The 25,651-nt window shown below is 40.9% G+C and overlaps 1 protein-coding gene across 2 annotated transcripts in view; it reads right to left on the bottom strand.

Annotated features, from left to right (window-relative positions):
* Positions 1–25,651, bottom strand: part of ARHGAP10 (Rho GTPase activating protein 10) — a 358,624-nt gene that overhangs the window by 91,180 nt on the left and 241,793 nt on the right. For both annotated transcript variants that reach the window (XM_021698767.1, XM_021698766.2), the window contains 2 exons: positions 8,679–8,784; positions 7,067–7,226 (listed from right to left, as the gene is read on the bottom strand). In XM_021698767.1, the coding sequence (XP_021554442.1) occupies positions 7,067–7,226; positions 8,679–8,784 (266 nt within the window). The remainder of the gene's footprint in view (positions 1–7,066; positions 7,227–8,678; positions 8,785–25,651) is intronic.

Below are 25,651 nucleotides of genomic sequence, written 5' to 3' on the forward strand. Positions count from 1 at the left end.
TAGCATAGCTAAATGCAGATAGCAGAACTGGGAAGACAATGTCATTATTTTCTGACTCTCCTTTGAGGAAGGAGAAAGGCAGACAGAAAGTTTTCTGTGGTTTTAAAACCTCTTTTTAAACACTCCAGAGAATGCAAGGCCCTACTGGGGGGGGGAGGGGAGACCTAACAGTAAAGTAAGTCTCCGTGGCTATACCAAAGATGGCCAAAGATGGCCAACATTCAAGAAAAACTGGGAGAAGGGAAAAAGCCACCCCCCGGCAATTTGTCAACTATTCTTGCCATGGGGTTTTGACTTCTACACTGAACCATCACTACTCAGGCAAACAAAAAGCTTCTAGAAACTCTGGAGTTTTATCATTGTTGCTGTTGTTTCAGATATTTATTTTTCTCTCACATGAAAACTGGTGCTGCTTAGCAACCCAGTGCCAGCAAAGCTAAATCAAGAAGCATATTAAGCTGCATTTTTTTTTTTTAAAGAAATTTCTTGTTCCTACTGAATGACAGGTGCGCTTGAAGACTTAAAGGTTCCTTGCACCTCAAGGAAAATGGTTTGCATACTACCCACTGGGGCCTCTTTTACCATCAGGGATGACAGAGACCAACCAGCAGAACAGAGCTAGGAGGTGCCTTGTCTCTGCAGCTGTAGGAGTCAGGGAGCAGGCTGCCCCAAACTTAACCCGGTCCACGTGTGGCTGCTGCCGGACTGCGGGTTGAGACTGACTAGGGAATCCATGCCACCACTAGGCCTGGGGGCAGGGACACCTTCTTTTAGCTCTTGGCAAAGACAGGGGTGTAGGTGAGAAAGTGGGATCCAAGGTCAACAAGAGGAATGCAGCGTGTCATTGGATACTCTTCACTTGTGCGTGTAACTTAATATTCTGATTGTGTCGCACACCTGAGAGGAAACGGGTATGCCCTTCTCATCTCGACTCTTCTGTGACTGGAGGGGCACTGGCTCTTCAAGGATTCTGCAACATATGTTACAGGGAGGGTTACGGAAGAAACCTCAGAATGGGAACATAACATCAGCCTTTTCCACAAAGCCTGAGCATCACAAATGGCCTCCATTTTCTCACCAGGAAAAATGAGACACAGACTGCCAGAGTACCTGTTTCAAAGACAACATTGTTTATTTTGACAAAGTTTTAAGAATCCTGACCAAGGAAAAGTTTTATGGAATTAAAATGTGATTATCTCTTGGCACCCTGTGGTCCACAGAAACGGTGATATTTAAAGGCTAACACCGAAAACAACTTCATGCCCCACTGACCACCACAGAACCCGTGAACATCAAGGCAAACTGAAGCACCACACAAAGCTGAAAGCAACCGGAGCACCATATCTGGCCGATCACACTGAAAATCCAATTATAATCCTTAACAAGATAAATATACAGGCATACCTTAAAGATATTGCGGGTTTGGTTCCAAACCACTGCAACGAAATGAGCATTGAAATAAAGTGAGTCCAATGAATTTTCTGGTTTCCCAGTGCATACATGAGCTATGTTTACCCTGTACTGCAGGCTATTAAGTGTGCAGTTGCATTATGTCTAAAAAAAAAAAGTACATACATTAAAAAATACTTTATTGCTAAAAAATGCTAACCATTATCTGCGCTTTCGGCAAGTTGTAATCACTGATCACAGATCACCACCACAAATATAATCATGAAAAAGTCTGAAATATTTCAAGAATGACCAAAACATGAAATGTGACAGAGACACAAAGTAAAATGGCGCCGATAGACTTGCCCCATGCACAGTTGCCACAAAACTTTGACTTGTAAAGAACACAGTATCTACGAAGGGTAATAAAGCGAAAGGCAATAAAATAAGGCATGCCTATAATCTGGATTAAAATTATATATATTATGTAAAGTGATTTGGTTAAGGTAACCTTATATATCTTACTTTACATGAATTGCCAATTTAAGTATTAACATGAAATAAGATGGATAATAAAAGAAAACCACACTGATATTAATGTTTTCTTTGATGATTCTCAAAGGCTCTTCATAATCTTCAAGGGCCCTCAGGGACTTGGGGAGAGACTAGGAGAGGGTCACATTATAAACACAAATTCCTTTTAGGACACTACAAATGTATAAAATAGCAGAATGGGCTCCATTTCAACAAACTCTATTAACTCCCAGGAGGGTTCTTTCCATCCCTAAGTTCCTCTAAAGAGCCCCCAATCCCAGAAATTAGCTAACCGAAAACTAGAATTGAAATTGATTGGCAAACTGTATACACGTCAGGTGCTAGCAGTCCTACCCTACTCTTTCCCTCCCCTGTCCTGTCTGCTCTGCCTTTTCCTCCTGTATGTTCTGTCATGCGGGCAAAATACAACATAGGTCTGTACTTGTTAGCACCCATTCCCCAACGCTCACTCATTGAAGTCGACTTCAGCTCTTGCTCTCGACATTTTACTCTTGGGAGTAAATACTCGTGCTCTCCCATAGTGCCAGCATCCAGCATCACTGACAAGGCCCCTTGACAATCCTAACACTGAAACTTGCCTGGGTTTCTTCTGGCTCCTGTTGTAATAGGAAAATCTTGGTGTTTCTCAAGGATATTGCTCTTAACCTTCTCCTAGTGATGAGAAGCAAAGGTTTGGGGGTCAAACAACCCTTAGTTCAAACCCAAGCCTCGCCACTCACCAGCAGTGTGCCCATAAACAAGCTAATCTCTCACCCTTCAGCTTTCTCCCATGGTGTAAAGGGACAATATATGTAATAAGAGTTCTGTATATATACAAGGATACTATTACATATGCATGCAATAGGCACTTTATATGTTTTACTTTATATATTTAAGTATCTGTATCTATTTTATCTATTTTATCTATTTTAAGTAACTGTATCTATTTTACATACACACATGTAAACACTAGGGTTACAGGAGGTCAAGTACCCCATGCAGTAGACCGAAAGCATATAGCACAGTGAGCACACTCTCCTATGCCAATATCATGCCTTTTTATCTTATCTTCTACCTCCTACCACTAAATTCTGTAGTGAGCCCCACATCTGTTTGTTAGACATCCAGACAGCTAAAATTCAGCACGTTAAAAACTGAACTCTTGCCCCAAACCCATTTTTTCCCTATTTTTATTAATGACCCTAATATTCTCCCAGGTCTGGGTCCTCATTTGTGACCTACTGACCATCATTCCTAACACATTGCTTTGAGACGGCCCACCGATCCAGTCCCTGGACTGTGTCCACCAAGCCTTGGGAGATAAAGCCTGCTCCCCTTGAAATCCCACTCTCACTACCATGTCCTCAGCCATGTGACCTCTTACCTGGTCTGTTATTCTTCCACCTTCTGTTTGCTAACCTGATGCCAGATTAAACTTCCTGAAGCAGTTTACCTAAAAACCATGAGAGGCCCTGGTTATCCAAATGAAATCCAAAAGTCCTAGGGTGGCATTCCCAACCTCCTTACACCTGGCCCAAATCTCTTTCCAACCACATCTCATGCCCCTCACAATTGTTCCAACAGAAGCTGCATTCCCAGACGCACACATATTCTCGGGGTTTCTCTAATTACATGACCTCCCCATACCTGAAATGTCCTCTTAAAACATCTCCACCTGCTCAAACTCCATTCTAAAACCTATTCAAACCACCTAGTCAGGAAATGTTCTAGAATCCTCACAGTCGGACATAAATTCTCCTCTGAAGTTTCAGCAGTTTTCTCTGCATCTCTCTGAGAGCGCTCTTCTCCACTGCATCTTGCAATTACTGGTGGACAGATCCTTCCCCTGCCAGACTCTTCCCCCAAATCTCACATCACGTCTGACTCCAAGCAGGCGCTCACCACAAACACACTGCATTAATCCATAAGAATTATACTTTGTCAAGAACAAAACTTATGGGGCGCCTGAGTGGCTCAGTTGGTTAAGCGTCTGCCTTCAGCTCAGGTATGATCCCAGGGTCCTGGGATCGAGTCCCACGTCGGGCTCCCTGCTCGGTGGGAAGCCTGCTTCTCCCTCTCCCTCTGCCCCACCCTCTCCCTGCCGTACTCAGGCTCTCCCTTTCTCTCTCAAATAAATAAGTAAAATCTTTAAGAAAGAAAACTTATGTAAAACTGATAAATTATAAGGCACAATCCCAACTTGAAAATCTGTGGGAATTTTGCAGTACCCTTTTCCACCTGGGAAATGCAATTTTCTGGCTTGCACGGGAAGAAAGACCTTGATAATATTTTTGGCCCGTAAACGCTTCTTTTAAAACAACATCTTAATGTATTGTGTGGGAATGAGGCCAAAACATGTGGATTAAGTTTCCTATAGAGTACATATGGGTTTTATGAAAACAGCAAAAGGCTAGGATAAAATGTGATCTCCGAGGCAGATTAACTTCGGTCTTTTTCTAACTCTAAAATTAATCTAGAGCTTTCTTGCTTTAATTATATGCTGAAAGTTTCCTCTTTTGCTTTAGTGATGTTTCTGGTCAGAGTCAACATTTTTCACATTCCTAGGATGAAAAAATAAGTAACTGAGGAAAAGAAAAGGCATTCCTTCTATTGTCACTTTATCCTCCGTCGGTTCTCCTTCATAGACACTACGTAGGCCTCTTCATTCCCTCTCTCATTGCGCCTATTTGCCCCCTATCTATTATAACTCTTTCCTCCCCCGAAAGACTCTTCTTTTTAACCCTCTATCCTCCTTCCTCTTTTTCATTTTGTTCTCGAACATAGTTACTAAGAGGAACCACATCCCTCCCTCACCACATTCAAGTCAAACACAAGATCTCTGGGTGGTAAACGTGGATCAGTTGCCAAGGAAACCTCAGGCTCCTATGGGTACATGCATCCACGTGAAGTTTTCTGCACAACCACCCTTGTCAGCGGAAATATCCTTCCTCATAGCAGAGCCTAGACTCTGAAGTGAAGTCCAGCTGAGCAGGAACAAAGAGCCGGGAGTGAAAGTGGACAAGGATGAAATCGGAGAGAAAAGAAGAGGAAATAGGGAAATTAAGTTCTCAGAAATATGAACTAATCCAAGCTAACAGCTCTCCACCCCCACCCTGTGCTTCCAAACTAAACCTACGCACTCAGTGAAGAATCTGAAACTCAGTATCCCACCTGCCCCCTTCTTAATAGGAAGTCAGTGCTTCAATTCACATTGGCTACGCCTTCACAGCATTATCTAGCGTAGCCACAGAAAGGCAGAGGCGAAAAGTGAAAGCCCTCTCCTTAGCTCTATGGAGCTTAATCTCTGAGAGTGGGTCCAGTGTCATCTGCCATCACTATTATAATTGGTTCACCAATGCCACTTGGAAATTCCTGTAAGATTTGTTAACAAGGTGAAGGCAGCACTATCTACTTCCCAAGCAGAAAAATTGTGAACTTATCTTCTCAGCTTCAAATAAGAAAATAGGAAGCTGCAGGATTCAATGGAGATCCTTTTATCTGAGAGCAAGACCCAGAGCCAGGATTTTCCCCATAAACTGCGTAAAAGTTCCCTAATTGGGACTTAATCTAATGATAGCTGTACCATTAAACATTGTTTCAAAGCTTGTGGGTCTAATTAATTATTTCTTTTTCTTTTTAAAGATTTTTTTTTTAATTTATTTGAGAAAGAGAGCGAGTGAGCGGGGGAGAGGCAGAGGGAGAGAATCTCAAGGAGACTGCACTCTGAGTACAGAGCCCGATGTGGGACTCAATCCCATGACCCTGAGGTCATGACCTGAGCTGACACCAAAGACTGGACACTTAACCAAGTGTGCCACCCAGGTGTCCTCAATTATTTCTTTTTCTAAAACCGATTATAGCCATCTTTCCTTAAAGCTGTCTGGATAGCTTAGGGCACCACTTGCTAGCTAAAAACAAACAAACAAACAAAAACCCCAAACTTCTTACACCCATAAACAAGCTGCTTTTACTATCCTGGGCAAGAAAATCTCTGACCAGCTTTCACACTTAACTCACACAAGCTAGAATCGCTCTAGCAAACAGCAAATGCAACAAGGCTCTTACCGTGCTTTGCTCATGGAGGCTCTGTTTCTCTCCTTCCCACTCCTCTGACCCCCTTAAAATTTATTGAGTTCATTAATTCATCCAATAAATATGAACTGAACACCTAGTATATACCAGGTATTATTCTAAGTGTAAAAAACGATCTCTGCCCTCAAGGATCTGGCAGGGAGAAACAGATAACTACAACAATAAATAAATTAGATAGCACATTGGACAGAGATAAGTGCTGTGGGATACAAGTCCCAAAATGGGGCACCACCCCAGACTGTGAGCTGCTTTCCATCAGGGGCTGTAATGTTCTTCTTCATAGCCTAGCACCTCATACATGCTTGGCATATAGTGTAATCTCAGTTGAAAACAAACAAACTACAACAAACCTTTAATAAACAAATGAGTAACCAAGCATTTTAACAATTTTCAAATTCCCTATCTTAAAAGAAGTGAGGAAAATTATTAGCAAGGTTGTGATCTATAATGATAGTGAGAAAAAACCACATAAAAGTTCTTCAAAGAATCTATCATATTTTGTAAACTTCTGTAGTCCCCTGATTATAGAGAAACAAGTAAAATGATGTGTCACTATGGAGATTATTCATTTTAAACCAGAGATTCTTAACCTGGGGTTCCCAGATTCAGGGATGCATGTGAATCCCCTGAAATTGTCAGCACAATTTGGGAGATAAGGGGAATTTATATGTGTGTTTCTCTAGGGAAAATGTGACACAGATTGGCAAAAATATTTTCCCTAGGTTACAGAAATAGAGTTTGAGAAATCTAAAGATAGGACTGAAAGCTGCAAAGAATCTAAACAGTTCAATATTATATTGCAGACTGTCATTTGCATCTGGGTAAAATGCTGCTTCCTTAAACCAGTGAGATAACAGAAGACCAGGTAAACTTCAGATTTACAGAAATCCATCAGAAGACAGAAGCTCAGCAGGAACTTCTCAGAACCAAACTCATCATCGCAATAATAATAAAATCATTTAACGGTGGTGGGGAATCTTAGAGGCTAGTTTCACATGGTGATAAAGCCAAAACCAGGAATTCCCCTAAGGAAAAAACAAAGAGAGTTTACCTTTTGGTGGTTTTCAATTAAGATTTCCACCACGATGTTCTGAAACTTCAAATCCATGATGGCAGCAACAGTTTCTTCCTGGGGCCTCATCAGAGTTGGTCCAAACACCACTCCCAGATTTGCCACAGTCATGAGGTTCTGCTTGGAGTGATTTGAAACACTGATGAGGAAGGGGGCAGGGGGAGAAAGTCTCCGGTTAAAAGAGAGGCAATAGCTGGGGACGTACAATCTTCTGCAACTCTGTGTTTCCTTAAAAACAAGGAGTCAAGACACTCAATTGTCCTCCATGTCTGCTTCTGAAATAACAAAATCTGACAAGACCCTAGGGGATTAGGCCCCTGCCTACCTTCCTACTATTCCTCTCTTCTCGATGCTCTGCTCTAACCACAATGGCTTTCTTAATAATTCCATGTTTATGTTACACTTGTGCCCCCCGAAGACCTTCTCTTACCATTCCCCTCTACTTAGAATATCCCCACTTTCCCCAGACTATTATACCCTTGGCTTCCAGGAATGACCAGATTGTATGGTATCTTTATCAGATTTAGCTTCACAAGCACACAGAACTTGGTCAGAACACCCACATTCACCCCTTTGGCCCAATACATTGTGCAGTGAGCAACCTAGACAACTGTTCTCAGAAGCCCTGATGCTTAATTCAGGTCTCAATTCAAAGGTCCCATCCTCAAGATACCTTCCATAACAACACTCTTTAAAGTCCCACATTCAATCTATATTCTCTATCCCCTCATTTTTTTTAACCACTTATCACCTGAAATTATTTCGTATTTTTATTTGTAATCTGTTTATGATCTTTTCCCTCTTAGAAAGAAGCGACTTCGTGAAAGTAGGCAATTCATCTATCTTGTTCAACTATGTACCCACAAGCACCTAAAAAAGGCATTCGATAAATATGTATTGACTAAATGAACAAATAGCTCCACTAGCAGTAGGACACTTGGCAGGTCATAATATCCTCTGGCCTTCAGTTTCTTTTTATACAAAATAAAAACATAATAAAATAAATAAGATAACAAAAGAAAATTAAGAACATTCTAAAACAGCATTCCTCAGCTTCCTCTTACCTCCAAATTTCTATAATTACAGTGAGCTAAGAGTCATTTGTATTTGAAGAAAGGGCTAATTTCTCCACTAAATGATTAGATTTTGCTTGCTTTTTAAAGAGGGAATAAAAAGACTAGAATGGATCCTATGAAATAACTACCTATTACTGGATTAAACTAACTTAAAGGCCATGTGGAAACTTAGAGTTAGGTAGGTGTGAAACCAAGGCTAAATTCGCTAACAGACTTATAATCACATTTCCAGGACCCGTGTACAGGGAAGTGTATAATATTCTCTTCTCTTACTTCCAATCAAACCCCAAGTTGCTGGCAGTGATGTTAAGCAAATAATTATACAACTTCACGAAAGCATCATATTTCAATGCTCTTGTCCAAAATATGCACAGTGATTCAACTGTCCAGCCTGCCTTTCCAGGCGTGGTCCCTGGTATTGTGTAGACAGCCCCACTTCCAACCATTATGAATCCAAGAACCCCACATAGCACCCAGAGTAAAACAAAGAAAGTTAGGAAGAAAAAGGGGCTTACTTTGTTAAGTGTTTCACCAAAATGTCCAACATTTCTTTATTTTTCTCTGGCAGTTTGTGTACCAAGAAATGGATAGCATTAACACGAGATTCTGGGCTTCCACTTTCTTTAAAAAAAAAAAAGAAAAAAACAGATTACTCAGAATCAAATACAGTCCCAGAAATCAACGATGACAACAGCTCATCTGTTCAACATCTTTCAACAGAGAATTTAAACGTATTTTGCCACCTTTCCCAAAAAAGGGGGGGGGGGGGGCCTATCTATTTCAGTGTGAATGTAATGAGTGCCTATCCCTAGGGTGATATTTAAGAACAGAGGACGACTACAGCTTCTCCTTCTTGCACTCTACACTTCAAGTCTGCTCGTCCCTTGAAGGAGTCGGTCACTGGGTCACTGCCCCACAATGGAATGCAAATAAAACAGGGGCAAATAGGTTCTTCCCTCTTAGGGTTGAGTTTTATCCCCCAAAAAGATACACTGCAGTTCTAACTCCCTAGTGTCTCAGAACATGACTGTTTTAAAACGTGCCTGGGATTTGTTTTAATCAGGTATGGTAAGAAATGCTGACATGAAAATGACTGAGTTGAAGGAAGAGTTTTATACTCATACCCCCTAGAAACAGGAGGCATGGTAAGCCAGGGTCAGCCAAGAGGCAGAGGGAAGAAGGGGGAAATGTGGGCAAGAGGCTTTATTGTATTTTCCATGTGAGGAAGAGGCAAGGCAGAGTAAGCAGACTGAGGACTGGTTGGTTTGAATTATTTCAGCAGGCTCTGGAGCACAAGAGCTGTGCCAAGACATATGGTACCTGCCCCGAGGTGCTAAGGGCAGAATACTAACTTGGAGTGTAAGAGCCCGAATGACAGAGTCAAGGAGAGAAAATGGGCTCTGGATTGACTGGCATATGGAAAGCATGCTCAGTTTACTATCTCAAGGAATTGGTTATAGCCCCAGAAAGTGCATTCTCCCCAGGATCAGTAAAGCCCCAGATGTCAAAACATCAGAATAAGACATGCTTAACATAATGACCTTATTTGGGAATAAGGTCATTGCAGAAGCCATCAGTTAAGATGAGATCATATTGGAGTAGGGTGGTCCTTTAATCTAGTATGTCTGGTGCCCTTATAAGAAAGACACAAAGGGAAAATGGCCATAAGAAGACAGACACAAGGGAGAATATCATGTGACAACACAGGCAGAGACTGGAGTGATGTGTCTACAAACCAAGGAATGCCAAGGATTGCTGGGAACTACCACATGCCGGACAAGGTAAGGAAAGAGCCTTCCCTGGAGCCTTAGAGGTTGGCCGTGCCAACCTACACCTTGATTTTGGACTCCCATTCTCTGGAATTGTGAGTGAGTGAGTGAATGAGTGAATGAATTTATTTATTTACTTATTGACTGATTGATTGATTGATTTAAGCTATTCAGCAACCCTAGGGAACTAACACACTCACTTTCCCCCTTAGACTTTGGAATGAATTATCCATGGATCTTATTAGCAACACGTCCAAATTCCCTTTATTGTGTTCTTGACAGAAAGTATCAAACAAATCAATAAAATGCTTATTATTGAGAACTCCACATGAATTTTCAGGGGTGTCAAAGAAGTGACTGAGGAGAATTCAGCTAGCAGTTAAGGCAGTAGAAAGGATGGTACAGACTGCTTGGAGGCTCACAGAGAGCTGGCAGGAGAAGCTGAGGAAAGGTTTCACATAAGGGAGAGCATTTGAGTTGGGTCTTGAAGAACAGGGAAGACTTTAAAGCAAGGCAGAACTGAGGAGGAAGGGGCACGCTCCAGATTCTGCAAACAGTGTAAGAAAATGCACAGCCTATGCAGAGGGGGCGCCTTAAGCTTATGGAAAGGCAGAGGCCAAACTCTGGCTTGTAAAAGCAAATGTGAAGAATCTCCTTACTGTTGGCTTCTAAATCAGTCACTGTAAGGAAGGCTGGGAAGAGACAGGCACAGAGTCAAATTTGGGGAGATACACCTGACGTTTTCTGGAGGATGGATTTGAACGGGAAAAAAAGCAAATCAGGAGGAAAAGGCTATTTGGGCAAGAAGTAATGAGTTGGGGGCGGGGGGGGTGCAGGTGATAGAATTACAAGTAAGGAAGTAGAGCCGGCAGGCAGGCATTAGAACTGCTGCTTCCAACTGACAACAAGAGCAAGATACCTACTAACGGAGGCTTCTGGGCCTCAGTTCCTCATCTGCAAAATGAAGTTAACAGCACCGTCTCCTAAGGCCACTCTGAGACTCAGTGAGGTAGCACCTGAGAAGTGTTGAGTGCTGGTGGCGGGCACAGACAGGTGCTCCCTCACTGTTAGCCATCATCTCTGCTGTGGTTTGCATTGCTCTTCCCATGTGAGAGCTCCCACGGAAGACGTAGAATTGACAGGATCTAGCTGCAGACTGGCCGTGGGTCAGAAGGAAGAAGGCAAAGATGACCCATGTTTCATGCCTGGGTTATGCGGTAGTATGGTCAGTCCCCCAATAGACAGGAGCAGAGGAGACAAGGCTGGTTTGAGGGGGACGGTGATGGGGGGGAGTGACAGAGGAAGGGATGTTCAAAGGGCAGATATCTAGCAGGGAGCTGGGAATGGTAGGAGGCGTTAGAGATGAAGGTAGCAATGTTCTCTGGAGGGAGGGGACGTCCGGCACGTGACCAAGGCTGCCTGACTACTTCAGAAAGCTAACAGAGCATCCTGTGGGGGAAAAGAGCTCCATTGGGTGCATGGGAAATGCCAACTGGGGGCTAAAGAAAGCACAGGAGGAGGAAGAGGAAGGAGGACAGGAGGTTCAATATCATCAGAAAGTCAAGTGAGAAGAAACATGCAAGGCCTGGGTAGCCAGTGGTATCAAGAGTTAACGAGGGACTGAGGAAAAACAAGACTGGGAGGAGGGCCTAGGCACCCACCACTAAGTTTGCCAGCCAGGAGTCCCTCTTTAGTTATACAAGGAGGTTAAAGAGTGAGTGGCTAGAAGGGACAGAGAGAGTGGGATTTCAGATCACTGGTTTAAATATCAAGAAATGGAAGGGAAGAGAGATAAAGGAAATCAAGAATAATTGACATATAACATTATATTAGTTTCAAGTGTACAACATGATTCAATTATTTGTATATATTGCTAGATGACCACAATACATCTAGTTAACATCTAATATCACACAGTTATAAATTGTTTTCTTGTGATAAGAACTTTCAAGACTGGGGTGCCTGGGTGGCTCAGTCAGTTAAGCGTCTGCCTTCGGCTCGGGTCATAATTCTGGTATCCCCGGATGAAGTCCCACATCAGGCTCCTTGTTCAGCAGGGGGTCTGCTTCTGCCTCTCCCTCTACCCCTCTCCCTGCTTGTGCTCTCTCTCTCGTGCACGCTCTATCTCAAATAAATAAATAAAATCTTAAAAAAAAAAAGAACTTTTAAGATTTACTCTCTTACAACTTTCAAATACACAATACAGTATTATTAACTATAGTCACCATGCTGTACATTCCATCCTCATGACTTACTTATTTTATAACTGGAAGTTTGTACCTTCCAACTCCTTTCACGCATCTTGCCCACTCCCCAGCCCCCAGCAACCGCCAATCTGTTCTCTGTATCTATCAGCTTGCTTGTTGTTGTTGATCTTTTCTAAGGTTCCACATATAAGTGAAATAATATGGTTTTTGTCTTTGTCTGATTTAGGAATCTGTTTCTTCAACATGATGATGGTTTTACTTTTTCCTTGTTGTAAAAACTAAATATCTACTGTTAAAATTTTAGAAAACATAGATGAAACAACTCAGTAAAAGCAATCACTAATAATTTGAAATACATATTGTTGAAAAAGAACATGCCATCAGACTATGAAGAACTACAAATCAAGCCGAAAAGAAAGAGACAAGCCAAAAGAAAAACAGGTAAAAGACTGGAGCAGGAACTCCAGGAAAGAGACCAGCCATATGACCAATAAACATAGGAAAAAGTGCTAAACCTCGTTATTTATCAGGGAAATAAAATTAAAACCACAATGAGCTACTACTACTCATCCATCAGAATGGCTTTAAATGAATACAGCATTAAGTTCTGGCTAGGATAAGAAGTAACTAGAACTGTCCGACTCTAACTACGTGGGAATAATTAAATGGCACAATCACTTTGGAGAACTCTTTGGCAGTACCTATTGAAGTTGAACGCACACATTCCAACCCACAACCCAAAAATTCTACTCAAAACCAAGAGAAATGCACATAAACATTCACTAAAAGACACATATTAGAATGTTCACAGCAGTAGCACTCTTGATAATCCCAAAAGTGAAACCACCCAAGTCTCCATCAACAGAACAGATAAATGCATTGTGGTGTGTTCGTACAATGGAATCCTATACCACAAGGACAGAGAATGAACTGCTGATTCACTCAGCACGGAGGAATGTCACCAAGATGAGCAAAAGAAGCTGAATTCAAAAGAGGATATTCTAGATGATTCCATTTAGATACAATGCGAATGCAGCAGCAACCCTAACCTCTGGACCTATGGTGTCAGAAGTCAGGGGAGTGCTCGTATGTCATAGGGACCGTGTGGGTGTGAGAAAGGGTTTATGGCACTCTGACAATGTCTTATTTCTTGATCCAGGGCTGATTACACGGCTATGTTAATATGTGAAAATTCATTAAGCTGTATACTTATTATTCGTATACATTTCTATTATGTTTCAACAAAAAGTTCACTTACATTAAGCTACCCATAATAAAGGCTGGTAAATTTTAGGCTTAATCCTTTCAGAACTTTGCTTCCTTTTTCATAATGAAATGCATGAATAGCCTATTGCATTTAATATACCATGGACATCTCTCCATGTCATTAAAAAGCACCACACCATCAACTCTCTGAACATTCGAGTTGCTTCCAGTGATTGTACAGGTAAGTCTGTTCCAGTTTACACTTGTTTTAGAGTGAGGAATGAGGTTTCACAACACAGGACACAGTTGTTGCTAAAGACAAAGGAAGCAAAAGGCTAAGAAATGAAAAGGCATCTGATAAGGCAGAATACAAATAATCAAATCATATTACATACTAAAAACTCTTAGATACAGGGACACCTGGGTGGCTCAGTCAGTTAAGCATTTGCCTTCAGCTCAGGTCATGAGCTCAGGGTTGGGCTCCACACTCAGCAGGGAGTTTACTTCTCCCTCTCCCTGCTTGTACTCTTTCTCTCTCTCAAATAAATAAAATCTTTAAAAAAACCTCTTAGAGATAGACTAAATTTGTCACTGAAATCAAAAGTACAACTATCTAAAGAGTTAGTAAGGAATATCACTCAGCCATAAAAACAGATGAGATCTTGCCATTCACAACAACATAGATGGACCTAGAGGGGTGAAATCAGTCAGTCAGAGAAAAATACCATAGGATTTCACTTAAATGTAGAATCTAAAAAACAAAAGCAAACAAACAAACAAAAAATGCAGAAACAGACTCACAAACACAGAGAACAAACAGGTGGTTGCCAGAGGGGAGCGTGGGATCAGGAGATGGGCAAAATGGGTGAAGGGGAGTGGAAGGTACAGGCTTGCAGTTACAGAATGAATAAGTGAGGGGGATGAAAGGTACAGCACAGGGCATGTAGTCAATGATACGGTGACAGATGGTAGCTACACTTGTGATGAATATAGCATAATGAATAGACTTGCCAAATCACACTGTTGTATATCTGAAACTAATGTAACACTGTGTGTCAGTACTTCAAATACAATACTTCAAAAAAAAAAACACAAATTAGGTGATAAATTATAATCAAGTTTTTGTCTGGAGTTAAAACCAAGATAATACCTTACTAAATCAAAGCTGGAGAAAAATGAAAGAAATTTTTAAAAAAACAACATTTTCAATTCACAGCTTTAATTTTTTTTTTTTTAAAGATTTTATTTATTTATTCATCAGAGACAGAGAGAGAGAGGCAGAGGGAGAAGCAGGCTTCCCGTGGAGCAGGGAGCCCAATGCGGGACTCGATCCCAGGACCCTGGGATCATGACCTGAGCCGAAGGCAGACGCTTAACCATCTGAGCCACCCAGGCGCCCCCACAGCTTTAATTTTAAAAATAAAACTAAATTGGGGGAAATTTAAAGTCAGGACTCTGAAAAATAATTTTTAAAAATTCCAAAGGAATAAAAACTGCCTATGATAAGAATTTCGTACATTCAAAAACTGAATATTTTATAAAACTTTGCACCAAAAAGCTACTTCTAACTCATGTTGTCTACCTTGTCATTAATAAGCATTTCTCTCCAAAGAAAATCTAATTTTAATATTTGGGGATTTATTACTTATTCAGAAACACAAGCTAGAGAAATCATTTCCCACTCTCTAAGGTTAAGGTTCTTCATTTCTAAAAATAGTAGAATCGGTTTTGAAAAATAGAATCAAAGCCTTCCACTGCCTTCTTTGAGTGCCTCTCCCACACCCATCTTCATTTGAAATCACACACGCATTTTTCTCAAGCCTACTTTTTCCCTCTTTCAAAAGGAAGAATATTTGGAAATAAGGTGCTTTTTTAATATTTATTTATTTTGGGGTGGTCGGGGAGCGGCAGAGGAAGGGAGAGAATCTCCAGCAGACTCCCCACTGAGCACAGAGCCCAATGCGAGCCTCTATCCCAGGACCCTGAGATCATGACCTGAGCCGAAATCAAATCAAGAGTCAGATGCTTAACCAACTGAGCCACCCAGGCACCCCTGCAAGTAAGGCTTTTAAAGTAAAACTACTTTTTCTCCATTTTATTTGACATTAATCAGAAATCTCTACTAAATGGGCATCTCCATGTAGTTGCAACATAATAATAACTTAAGGTACTCAAAAAAGTTTTCTAAATGATAAAGTACATAGTCAGATAAATTATCTTCAGTGGCTTATGCTATATGCATTTCATTATATTTTAATTTATATAAATTATATAATGAAAAGCATAACTTTTTTAAAATCTAGGATACTGAATTAATCATAACACCAAATTCCTAACATATGCCAGGGAATTAGGAGTTTACTGTAATAGCAAAAGCATTTTTAGTTGTGAAACTAGAAATCAGCATCCACAACACTTACTGTCTATGTGCTTATGATGCTGTGCCAACTAACAGAGACTGAAAAAGATAGGATCATAGCTTATTGGAGCTTATCAAAGATACCCAGGCAGATAAATATTAAATTATTTCAATATTTAAATGTCATAAGTCAGTAGTACTGTAAGTTAAAGCAAGCATAGCAGTAAACATCCAAACACTTCCCAAGGTGCTTCACTCAACAGACATCAAGTATTCGAGTTCTTCCATGGGTGACCCTATCCACTGGGAAATGAATATATCCGGCTAAAATAGCTCAATGTCGTTAGGCATTCAATTCCTCTAATGTCCAGGTTTCCAAGTCCTTCCCAACTAAGACCACATGATTTTCCTGCTTCCCATGCAGGTTTACCAACTAGCATAGAACATTCCAGTTAGGCAAATACCAGTGCCCTGGATCCTCTAATAGTTTATATTTTTCATCATAAATGACTTAAGAGCTTTGTGATTATGATTTTGCTTCCCAGGTAACTTGACTACAGAAGGAAAATATACAGAACATAGCAAGACAAGTGTTCTTGTTCAGGGGGGAAATATTTTTGTATGATGTCACATTAGGCATCCAGGCTTCGGCGGTCATTCTCAAGCTAAGCTTAATATGAGTCCAATCCTGAATGGGTCCAGTTTTTATCAATATGATATATCAAGAACTCTGAGCCTGAAAGGCTGAGACACAGACCATGGACTAAAACATTCTCAGAGATAATAAACGCCGTAGAAAAACATCCAGGTAGACACCTAATAGCCTTTCCTAGATGGGCACAATCTTTTGCATTCCTGCACAGACCAACTAAACTGTGTTTTCATCTTATGAATTTCTATACTAAAAAGCTCATTATATTTTCTCACAAGATGGATGGTACGAAGTAATAAGAAATATATGCTGGTCTCTGCTTCTGGTTCCTGACATGGAGCTCCTAAGTCTTATAAATAGGAGTAAGGTTTGATTTCTGGAGTGCCTGATACAAATATGAATCTTGTGTTCTAATCTGTTCTAATATTTAGTCTTTTTTTTTTTTTAAAGATTTTATTTATTTGACAGAGAGAGACAGCTCTGAGAGAGGGCACACAAGCAGGGGGAGTGGGAGAGGGAGAAGAAGGCTTCCTGCTGAGCAGGGAGCCCGATGCGGGGCTCAATCCCAGGACTCTGGGATCGTGACCTGAGCCGAAGGCAGATGCTTAATGACTGAGCCACCCAGGCACCCCTAATATTTAGTCTTTGATCCTAGTTCCTAACACAAAGCTCCCACAACCTCCATAATTTCGTAAGTGATAGAAGTGTCTGACGCCAAGCTCCTAAGTCCCTTGGAATTTCCTGGGTGATAAGATTATCTTTTATTCTAATGAGGTGACTTTGTGGTGGGCTCCCAGATGGGGACACACCCGAACTCCACAGAGACAGAAGCTTCTGCACTCAGGACACTTCTGGATCACACCTAATGTATCTCTTCATCTGGCTCTTCATCTGTATCCTCTATCATATCCTCTATTATATAATAAGCTGGCAAATACCACTTTGTATTTCCCCAAGTTCTGTGAGCCATTTATCACACATACCTGAGGTGGGGGTTGTGAAACTGATTTCAAGCCAGTTAGTCAGAAGTCCTGCAGACAACCTGGGACTCACAACTGGTGTCTGAAGTGGGGGCAGGCTTGTGCTACTGAGCCCTTGCCCTGCAGGACCTGATGCTAACTCCAGGTAGAAAGAATCAGAACTGAACTGAATTGTAGGACGCTCGGCTGGTGTCGCAGAATTGGCTGGCATGGGAAAAAAGCCCACACAGTTGGTGACCAGAGGTGTCAGAAGTGAAGTACTGTATGTGTGAGTAAAGGAGAAACAAAGGAATGGTTTTCCATACAGAGGGACTCTAGTTCCTTTTGGCAATTTTAGTTAGCACTCTCAGCTGAGAGGGTGTAGTTAACACTCTTAATTTTCTCTATAAAAAAAAAATTAATTTCCCAATGCATTCAACACTGAACAGTCAGTATTTTTTAAGAATGAAGAACAAAAAATGTCTGTCTCGTGGTGACAAAAAAAGAAATAAAATTCATTATTTGTATCAGGCACTCCAGAAATTAACTCACGGATTCTCAACAGAAGCCTACAGAGAAGAAACTGAGGAGAGACAATAAAGGGACCCAGGAGAAACTTCCAGAATTCTCAGCAGGGAAGGCAAACAAGACCATCTCAACAACCCAGAACAGATGGAACCCACCACACATGACTGAAAGGAATCAAAAATTAGTTTCCATGCTGGTGTGAGAGGCAGTAACAAAGACGGGCGATGCTTGATAATTTTAGCAGTCAGCTCTGCTAACAGACATTTTCGCACAACAAGGTCATCTGTGCCGTTGTTAATGGAAAATGATAGCCTGACTGCAATCCCAATTTTCCAACAATATTCAAAAGGGGAGACTAATTTTAGCCATCTGACTTCTGTAACTGTTTTTATGTAATACTTGCAAGTCCATGTGCGAAAGATTAGAGAATTTGCTCCCACACTCTTTCCTAAGAGAGGCACAGTGAAGACTGAGAGGGGTACTCACAGAGACTCAAATAAAAAATTAAAGTTGGGGGACAGAGCAAGATGGCAGAGGAGTAGGAGACCTGGATTTCATCTGGTCCCAGGAATACAGCTAGATAGGGATCAAACCATCCTGAACACCTACAAACTCAACAGATCGAAGAAAAGAATAGCAACAACTCTCTGAACAGAAAAGTGACCACTTTCTGGAAGGTAGGACATGCAGAGAAGTGAATCCGAGGCGATATTCGGGAGGATAGACGGCGGGGAAGGGGGCTTCTGTCCGCCACTTCTGGCAAGTGATAGAGCCACAGAGTACAAAATTGGAACTTTCAGAAGTCGGCTCTGCTGAGGGACGTCGCTCCAGTGGCTAAGCAGGGGGGTGGAACCCTCGTGGGACAGTGTGGTCTCAGGACCCTCGGGGTCACAGAAAGACGGGGGGTGCCTGAGTGCGGCAGAGCTCCCAGGTATCAGAGTGGGGAAGCCGGCTGCAGAGACCAAGCCAAGGTGCGGACTCTCAGCTCTGGGGTTGCCATAAACTGTGATCCACGGCACAGTTGGGCCACTGCTCCTCCAGCAGGGACCCAACAAGCGGCAGATCCGGGGAGACTCCCCTTCCTCCCCCGGGAGGAGCGGCACGGGAGCGCACCACAGGGATCTGCTGGGTTTGGAGACTCCACACGGGGTCATGCGCCAGAGACAGAAACGCTCAGTCACAGGCCGGGTGAGCATGGAGTGCGGCCGGAGACCGGGGAGACAGGAGTGACTGCTTTTCTCTGGGGGCACACTGAGGAGCGGGGCCCCAAGTTCTCAGCTCCTCTAGGACAGAGATTGGGAGGCCGCCATTTTCACTCTCCTCCTCCGAAGCTGTAGGGAAAGCTTACAAGGAACAAAAGCTCCTGAGAGCAAAACTGAGCAGATTACTTAGCCCAGACCGAGCAAGGGCGGGGCAATTCCGCCTCCGGCAGAGACATCTGGGAACCATGGCAACAGGCCCCTCCCCCAGATCAGCAAGAGCAGCCAGCCAAGACCAAGTTTACCCATCAATGAGAATGGCAGAACTCCAGTGCTAGGGGAATACAGCACATAGAACTCATGGCTTTTTTACCCCTGATTTTTTAGTCTTTCAAAGTTAATGTTTTTTTTTTAACTGTCTTTTGTTTTTTTTTAATTTTTCTTTTTCCCTTTTTCAACTGACATCTTATCAATCCCTTTTTTAAAAAATATTTTTTATTTTTCATTTTCAGAGTCATATTCTATCCCTTCATAGTAGTTACCCTTATTTTTGGTATATATGTATAAAGTTGTTCTCTCTTTAAAATTTTGAGATAGTTTCTTCTAACAGATCAAAATATACCCTAAATCTCTAGTGTATGCCTTTGTTCTACTCTCCTGCCTGATCACATTTTCTCCTTTTTTTTTTAAATCCTCTTCTTTCTTTTTTCAACCAACTTCTTATCAATTTCTTTTATAAAACCTTTTATAATTTTCATCTTTACAGTTGTATTCCATCTCTTCATCGTATTAACCCTTATTTTTGTACATATATAAGTTTTACTTTCTTTAAAATTTTGGGAGGCACTTTCTTCTAAAAGACCGAAATACGCCCAAAATCTAGGGTGTGGCACTGATCTATGCACCAGCCTGATCATATTTGATCATATTATGGTTTTGTTTTGTTTGTTTTTATTTTTTTTCTTTTCTTTTTTCTTTCTTTCCCTTTTCCCCTGGTCTCAGGTCTTTTCTGATTTGTTTAGTGTGTATTTTCTGGGGACATTGTTACCCAGTTAGCATTTTGTTCTCTCATTCATCTGTTCTCCTGGGGACAAAATGAAAAGATGGAAAAAAATCACCTCAACAAAAAGAAAAAGAGGCAGTACCAACTGCCAGGGACCTACTCAATATGGACATTAGTACGATGTCAGAACTAGAGCTCAGAATGACGATTTTAAAGATACTAGCTGGGCTTGAAAAAAGCATGGAAGTTATTAGAGAACCCTTTCTGGAGAAATAAAAGAACTAAAATCTAACCAAGTCAAAATCAAAAAGGCTATTAATGAGGTGCAATCAAAAAATGGAGGTTCTACAAGATGTCCATCAAGAAAGGATGGATAAATATACAATGGAATATTATGCAGCCATCAAAAGGAATGAGATCTTGCCATTTACAACAATGTGGATGGAACTGGAGGGTATTATGTTGAGTGAAATAAGTCAAACAGAGAAAGACATGTATCATATGACACCACTGATATGAGGAATTCTTAACCCCAGGAAACAAACTGAGGGTTGATGGAGTGGTGGGGGTGTGGGAGGGATGGGGTGGCTGCGTGATAGACATTGGGGAGGATATGTGCTATAGTGAGTGCTGTGAAATGTGCAAGACTGTTGAATCACAGATCTGTACCTCTGAAACAAATAATACAATATGTTAAAAGAAAAAAAAAGAAGATAGCAGGAGGGGAAGAATGAAGGGGGGGAAATCGGAGGGGGAGACAAACCATGAGAGACGATGGACACTGAAAAACAAACGGAGGTTTCTGGAGGGGAGGGGGGTGGGAGAATGAGTTAGCCTGGTGATGGGTATTAAAGAGGGCACGTTCTGCATGGAGCACTGGGTGTTATACACAAACAATGAATCATGGAACACTACATCAAAAACTAATGATGTAATGTATAGTGATTAACATAACAATAAAAAAATTTTTTTAAATGGAGGCTCTAACTGCTAGAATAAATGAGGCAGAAGAGAGAATTAGTGATATAGAAGACAAAATAATGGAAAATAAAGAAGCTGACAAAAAGAGAGATAAACAACTACTGGATCAGGAGGGCAGAATTCGAGAGATAAGCAATACCATAAGATGAAACAACATTAGAATAATTGGGGTCCCAGAAGAAGAAGAAAGAGAGAGAGGGGCAGAAGGTATATTGGAGCAAATTACAGCAGAGAACTTCCCTAATTTAGCGACAGAAACAGGCATCAAAATCCAGGAGGCTCAGAGAACCCCCCTCAAAATCAAAAAAATAGGTCAACACCCCGACATCTAATAGTAAAACTTACAAGTCTCAGAGACAAAGAGAAAATCCTGAAAGCAGCTTGGGATAAGAGATCTGTAACCTACAATGGTAGAAACATTAGATTGGCAACAGACCTATTCACAGAGACCTGGCAGGCCAGAAACGACTGGCATGATATATTCAGAGCACTAAATGAGAAAAATATGCAGCCAAGAACACTATATCCAGCTAGGCTGTCATTAAAAATAGAAGGAGAGATAAAAAGCTTCCAGGACAAACAAAAACTAAAGGAATTTGCAAACACGAAACCAGTCCTATAGAAAATACTGAAAGGGGTCCTCTAAGCAAAGAGAGAGCGTAAAAGCAACATAGCCCAGAAAGGAACAGAGACAAATACAGTAACAGTCACCTTACAGGCAATACAGTAGCACTAAATTCATATCTTCCAATAGTTACCCTGAATGTAAATGGGCTAAATGCCCCAATCAAAAGACACAGGGTATCAGATTGGATAAAAAAAACAAGACCCATCGATATGCTGTCTGCAAGAGACTCATTTTAGACCCAAAGACACCCCCAGATTGAAAGTGAGGGGGTGGAAAACCAATTACCATGCTAATGGACACCAAAAGAAAGCTGGGGTGGCAATCCTTATTTCAGACAAATTAGATTTTAAACCAAAGACTGTAATAAGAGATGAGGAAGGACACTATATCCTACTTAAAGGGTCTATCCAACAAGATCTAACAATTGTAAATTTCTATGCCCCTACCATGGGAGCAGCCAATTATAAAGGCAATTAGTAACAAAAGCAAAGAAACACATCAACAACAATACAATAATAGTGGGGGACTTCAACACCCCCTCACTGAAATGGACAGATCATCTAAGCAAAGATCAACAAGGAAATAAAGACTTTAAATGACACACTGGACCAAATGGACTTCACAGATATATTCAGAACATTCCATCCCAAAGCAACAGAATACACATTCTTCTCTAGTGCCCATGAAACAGTCTCCAGAATAGATCACATCCTAGGTCACAAATCAGGTCTCAAACGGTACCAAAACACTGGGCTCATTCCCTGCATATTTTCAGACCACAATGCTTTGAAACTAGAACTCAATCACAAGAGGAAAGTCAGAAAGAACTCAAATACATGGAGGCTAAAGAACATCCTACTAAAGAATGAATGGGTCAACCAGGAAATTAAAGAAGAATTTAAAAAATTCATGGAAACAAATGAAAATGAAAACACAACTGTTCAAAATCTTTGGGATGCAGCAAAGGCAGTCCTAAGAGGAAAGTATATAGCAATACAAGCCTTTCTCAAGAAACAAGAAAGGTCTCAAATACACAACCTAACCCTACACCTAAAGGAGCTGGAGAAAGAACAGCAAGTAAAGCCTAAACCCAGCAGGAGAAGAGAAATAATAAATATCAAAGCAGAAATCAATGAAATAGAAACTAAAAGAACAGTAGAACAGATCAACGGAACTAGGAGCTGGTTCTTTGAAAGAATTAGTAAGATTGATAAATCCCTGGCCAGACTTATCAAAAAGAAAAGAGAAAGGACCCAAACAAATAAAATCATGAATGAAAGAGGAGAGATCACAACCAACACCAAAGAAATACAAACAATTTTAAGAACATATTATGAGCAACTATACGCCAGCAAATTAGATAATCTGGAGGAAATGGATGCATTCCTAGAGATGTATCAACTACCAAAACTGAACCAGGAAAAAATAGAAAACCTGAACAGACCTATCACCACTAAGGAAATTGAAGCAGTCATCAAAAATCTCCCAACAAACGAGAGCCCAGGGCCAGATGGTTTCCCAGGGGAATTCTACCAAACATTTAAAGAAGAATTAATACCTATTCTTCTGAAACTGTTCCAAAAAAAGGAAATGGAAGGACAACTTCCAAACTTGTTTTATGAGGCCACCATTACCTTGATCCCAAAACCAGACAAAGACCCCATCAAAAAGGAGAATTACAGACCAATATCCCTGATGAACATGGATGCAAAAATTCTCACCAAAATAGTAGCCAATAGGATCCAACATTACATTAAAAGGATTATTCACCACAACCGAGTGGGACTTATTCCTGGGCTGCAGGGTTGGTTCAACATCTGCAAATCAATCAGTGTGACACAATACATTAATAAAAGAAAGAACAAGAACCATATAATCCTCTCAATAGACGCAGAAAAAGCATTTGACAAACTACAGCATCCTTTCTTGATTAAAACTCTTTAGAGTATAGGGATAGAGGGTACATACCTCAATATCATAAAAGCCATCTATGAAAAACCCACAGCGAATACCATTCTCAATGGGGAAAAACTGAGAGCTTCCCCCTAAGGTCAGGAACATGGCAGGGATGTCTACTATCACCACTGCTGTTCAACATAGTATTAGAAGTCCTAGCCACAGCAATTTGACAACAAAAAGAAATCAAAGGCATCCAAATCGGCAAAGAAGAAGTCAAACTCTCACTGTTTGCAGATGATATGATACTTTATGTGGAAAACCCAAAAGACTCCGCCCCAAAACTGCTAGAACTCATACAGGAATTCAGTCAAGTGGCAGGATATAAAATCAATGCACAGAAATCAGTGGCATCCCTATACAACATCAACAAGACAGAAGAAAGAGAAATTAAGGAGTCGATCCCATTTACAATTGCACCCAGAACCACAGGATACCTAGGAATAAATCTAACCAAAGAGGCAAAGGATCTGTACTCAGAAAACTATAAAATACTCATGAAAGAAATTGAGGAAGACATAAAGAAATGGAAAAATGTTCCATGCTCATGGATTGGAAGAACAAATATTGTGAAGATGTCAATGCTACCTAGAGCAATCTACACATCAATGCAATCCCCATCAAAATACCATCAACTTTTTTCAAAGAAATGGAACAAATAATCCTAAAATTTGTATGGAACAAGAAAAGACCTCGAATAGCCAGAGGAATGTTGAAAAAGAAAAGCAAAGCTGGCGGCATCACAACTCCCAACTCTATTACAAAGCTGTAATCATCAAGACAGTATGGTACTGGCACAAAAACAGAAACATAGATCAATGGAACAGAATAGAGAGCCCAGAAATGGACCCTCAACTCTATGGCCAACTCATCTAAGACAAAGCAGGAAAGAATGTCTAATGGCAAAAAGACAGTCTCTTCAACAAATGGTGTTGGGAAAATTGGACAGCCACATGCAGAAGAATGAAACTAGACCATTTCCTTACACCACACACAAAAATAGACTCAAAATGTTCAAAAGACCTAAATGTGAGACAGGAGTCCATCAAAATCCTAAAGGAGAACACAGGCAGCAATCTCTTCGACCTCAGCCACAGCAGCTTCTTCCTAGAAACATCGCCAAAGGCAAGGGAAGCAAGGGGAAAAATGAACTATTGGGACCTCATCAAGATAAAAAGCTTTTGCACAGCAAAAGAAACAGTCAACAAAACCAAAAGACAACCAACAGAATGAGAGAAGATATTTGCAAACGACGTATCAGATAAAGGGCTAGTATCCAAAATCTAGAAAGAATTTATTAAACTCAACACCCAAAGAACAAATGATCCAATCAAGAAATGGGTAGAAGACATGAACAGACATTTTTCCAAAGAAGACATCCAAATGGCCAACAGACACATGAAAAAGTGGTCAACATCACTCAGCATCAGGGAAATCCAAATCAAAACCTCAATGAGATATCACCTCACACCAGTCAGAATGGCTAAAATTAGCAAGTCAGGAAACGACAGATGTTGGCGGGGATGCAGAGAAAGGGGAACCCTCCTACACTGTTGGTGGGAATGCAAGCTGGTGCAGCCACTCTGGAAAACAGTATGGAGGTTCCTCAAAAAGTTGAAAATAGAGCTACCATACCATCCAGCAATTGCACTACTGGGTATTTACCCCAAAGATACAAATCTAGGGATCCGAAGGGGTACGTGCACCCCAATGTTTATAGCAGCATGTCCACAATAGCCAAACTGTGGAAGGAGCCAAGATGTCCATCAACAGATGAATGGATAAAGAAGATGTGGTGTATATATATATATATATATATATATATATATATATATATATATATATATACAATGGAATATTATGCAGCCATCAAAAGGAATGAAATCTTGCCATTTGCAATGACGTGGATAGAACTGGAGAGTGTTATGATGAGTGAAATAAGTCAATCAGAGAAAGACATGTATCATATGACCTCACTGATATGAGGAATTCTTTTTTTTTTTTTTTTTTTAAAGATTTTATTTATTTATTTGAGAGAGAG

This window comes from Neomonachus schauinslandi, chromosome 2 (assembly GCF_002201575.2).
Source record: "Neomonachus schauinslandi chromosome 2, ASM220157v2, whole genome shotgun sequence".
Lineage (NCBI taxonomy): Eukaryota > Metazoa > Chordata > Mammalia > Carnivora > Phocidae > Neomonachus > Neomonachus schauinslandi.